Source organism: Phaethon lepturus, unplaced genomic scaffold, assembly GCF_000687285.1.
Source record: "Phaethon lepturus isolate BGI_N335 unplaced genomic scaffold, ASM68728v1 scaffold14611, whole genome shotgun sequence".
Lineage (NCBI taxonomy): Eukaryota > Metazoa > Chordata > Aves > Phaethontiformes > Phaethontidae > Phaethon > Phaethon lepturus.
In genome coordinates, this window is record NW_010518613.1 from 30,749 (window position 1) to 34,357 (window position 3,609).

Genomic DNA, 3,609 nt, shown 5'->3' on the forward strand with positions numbered 1-3,609 from the left:
CGCTTGGAGAACGGTGGGGCTCTCAGAACCTATGCTTTCTTTTGCCTTCTGAGCGTTCTGACTCCCTGTTAGCTCTACAGACTTCTCAGCAGACTTCTGTTCCTTGAAAAAGCATTTATTGTACATTTTTATGCCTTCTCTCAATTGTACCTCAATTTGGTTTTATAACCACCTCTGCTGTGGTTTGTGTTTAACGGATCAGTGCTTATGGTTATTTCGATTTTCTTCTTTGAATGCAACTTATTTTTAATAAACTCCTTAGCTCTGCTGCTTCTTTTTGCCCTTTGTCTAGTCTTTTCTGATACTGATGTCCACTCCCTCTGCCGCTATGATCATGTTTCTATCCATCCTCCAAAAGCCCTTAATGTCTTGGATGTTCCTTTTACCTTCTTCTTAAAAAGCTTCCTTAATTTTTACACACTTCCCCCTTTTCTGAGACCGGGCACAACTGTTCTGGATTGCTTTATTGCTATCCACGGACCACATCAAATCAAAAGTAGAAGGGCAGGAACTATATAGCAGAAGGCACCGGAGATTAAGACAACGAGGCTCAGAAATTTATTTCTGTAAATCACTATTGCTTCAGTTAGTAATGAAGAAGCATATCTTAAAGTTAACCGCATAGAGTAGGCAGAGAGCCAGAGAGATAATAAGGTTATTTTCTTACTTCAGATCCTGTCGTAGAGGGACTGAAAACGTTATAAAAATAGGAGATGTGTCAAAATGTTATCACCCTGCATCTGCAGCACAGCAGAGATGGTTCAGTCCAGAGAAAGGCTGCAAAGGGATTACGAAAAACAGTTTTATTGTTAGTTAAAATTTAAACACAGTATTGACACAATATCCAGTGGGGAAGGATCCACAAAATGACAAACCGTTGGGACTTTACAAACATGCGCATAATTAAACCCTCAGCAGCACTAGTCTGCTTGAGATGTGAGTGCCTGTGGCAAATTACAGATTCTTGGAAGCTCTTCCTTTTTTTCCTAATGCAATCCATGAGCAGGTTTACTGCCCTTTGCCAAACTGTTGGGAGTCCTTATACAAATCATTTGAATTTCAGTATTTACACTTCTGAGGGCAGGATAAATGGGGCATGAATATTTCATATGTTCCTCTGATATGTGAAGTATTTAAAAATTCCCATAGCCTAAACAACGCATCGGTGAAGGTACTGTAGCTCTCTCTATAGAATCTATAACAGAGATAAGCTCCGTTCCTTCCTACAAGGCCAGGAAGCATGGAAACAATTTGCTTCGTGCAGCATTATGTTTCAACATTTCTTAGGTAATTTGTTTGAGGACTTGAAGTTATCTCTGGCAAACAATTTACCTTGGCAATACTGTTTGCTGTGGAAATGGGTTCCAAAACAGCAGGACTCGCAGAAGAACCAAAGTCCTGACATGTCTGGTAATGTTTTTAGCATGGCAAAAAACAACGCTGTGCATATTAAAACAAGTCTAAGATCTGCTCCACAGGCTTAGCAAAAATGTGGGGAGGAAAACATTCAACTGATTTGTTTTTAAGTTTGGGAGGAAATAAGGAACCTGCGACTGATGCATGGCGCTAAAAATACAGAGAACAAAGCACGCTGAATTTAAGAAATTCTGGTTAGCATAAATTTGCTAACTGGCTCTTAAGCATCTGCAATATTGACCATCGAACTTCTCATGGCGTAGTGAACATTTTAAACAGCACTGCTTCTTTTAAAGTCAGCTGCCTGGAAATTGCTACATTAGGACTGTATTCCATCAGAAAAAATACTTCGGCACCCTCAGAAGTCAAGAGCCTGCAAAATCAGTTTAAGTGTAGCTCTGAGGTCCCAAGTGGTTCTCAAGATCTTTGCACTGCAGTGAGCACTGACTGTATTTGCTGTGCAAGGCTATCCAGGCTCTCTAGCAGCGTTTGAACAGAAATCAAAGCCAAAAAGAAAAAAAATACAGCATGACCTCTCCTTCTCAGAGTGCTGCAAATGAAACTGGATTTTCCGAACCACATCCAGAAGCAATGGCTAGACTCACATCTGTAGTATGAGACCCAGACATGCCTGTACTTTTAGAAAGCTCAGATCTGGGAGAGAACTTCCTGGTTTCAGCGTATATTTAAGTTACATGTCATTATATGTTTCCTCAAAAACTTGTCAGGTAACTGCTTTGTCCCCTTTTCTCCCTGCATTTGCATCTGGAGATAGGCTGTTTGCCAGTGCCATATGGCCGGTACGACTAACGCTATTTAAGCTGCCCTCGGGGCTGCAGAAATAAGTGATGCACCATCCAGTGGACGAAAGCACTAGTTACATGGTGGTGACAAGTTATTAAACATCAGTTCCACCAAAATCGAAAACCTCCCGGGCGTGACAACATGCAAAGTCCTGTCTAGTTGATATTGCTAAAAAAAACCCCAACACAGTACATAACTTTGTTCAAACTTCTGGGTAACAGTCAGAGATCGGCCATCCTGAGATAAAAGCACAAGGAAGGCAACGTGTTTCGGTTTTCTCAAGACTTAAGCTCACTATAATCAGCACTGCACCCCCATAAGTATGTACTCCCCAAAACAGGCTTTTCTTAATTTTGTTTTTATTCCCGGATAAATGGCATATTAGTTACATTAAAGGAAAACATGGAGGGAGAAGGATGTTTTAGAAAAAGATCACCTCCCATGATTTCGTGTCTATAGATGTTTACATAATTCATTGAAATAGCAGAGAGATTGGCATTAACTAATTTCTTCCAGTGTGTGAAACCCAGCTGTTGGAAAATAGAAGACTACACACAAAAACAAGCTATTCTGAAGTCCATAATATTTCATCAGAGAAGCAGAAGGAAATGCCAAAAAAAAAAAAAAAAAAAGAAGTAGAAACACACATACAGACATGCGGGCAGCGGTATTTTATTGTACTTACTGACATTCACAACGCCTTACGCACTTGCTGCCCATGCCCCACTAGATGGTGTTCATGCTACAAGAAAAAAACAGGATGCCGAAGCGTGGCCGAGCTGTCGTAATTTCTGTTTGTCATCCCTCAGCTTTTTTATGTGTTTTAAATGTGTCATCAGCTCACACACCGCAAGGCTTGCTATTCTGCATCTCATTTTTAAAGCTACTGGGTATATGTTTTTCCTAATAGGCAGCGAAACATTCTGAACGCGTGTCACGCAGTAGTATTTCCATATAAGTTTGTCTAATTTAACTACCAATGTTGAAGCCTAGATTGACAAAATTCAGTAAACGGCCACCGAACAGGCTCTTGACTTAGGTGCCAAATCACCCTCCTGAGTCTCCCTGAAGTAACAAGGGACCATCATGAAATGCCACCGCGAAAACGTGTGCAGACGTAAAGCAAAACCTCTTCATGGGAGAACGGAAGTAAAAGCCACGGGACCCGCACCGAGCGGTCGCAGGTGCCGGTAGACATGCCGCTGCTGCTGGACTGCAACGCTGCCGGCGGTGAAGAGGCCGAAGGGATGGAGGCAGGACTGCGCCTCGGGCGTCCGCCCCCCAGGGCAGCAGGGCCGCAATGGCTTCGGGCAGGCCCGGGGCTGTGCCCCGCCCTAACGGCCCGGGCGCTGCCTGGGGAGCGTGGGGCAGAGGCCGCCCTCTCAGCAG

General features: G+C 43.0%; 1 protein-coding gene across 1 annotated transcript in view; it reads right to left on the reverse strand.

Annotated features, from left to right (window-relative positions):
- The window catches only part of LRP12 (low density lipoprotein receptor-related protein 12), a 24,902-nt gene extending 21,484 nt beyond the window's left edge, over positions 1-3,418 (reverse strand). Inside the window, exon 1 of the mRNA XM_010296797.1 lies at positions 3,319-3,418. Within this exon, the coding sequence (XP_010295099.1) occupies positions 3,319-3,418 (100 nt within the window). The remainder of the gene's footprint in view (positions 1-3,318) is intronic.
- Positions 3,419-3,609: the final 191 nt, after the last annotated feature.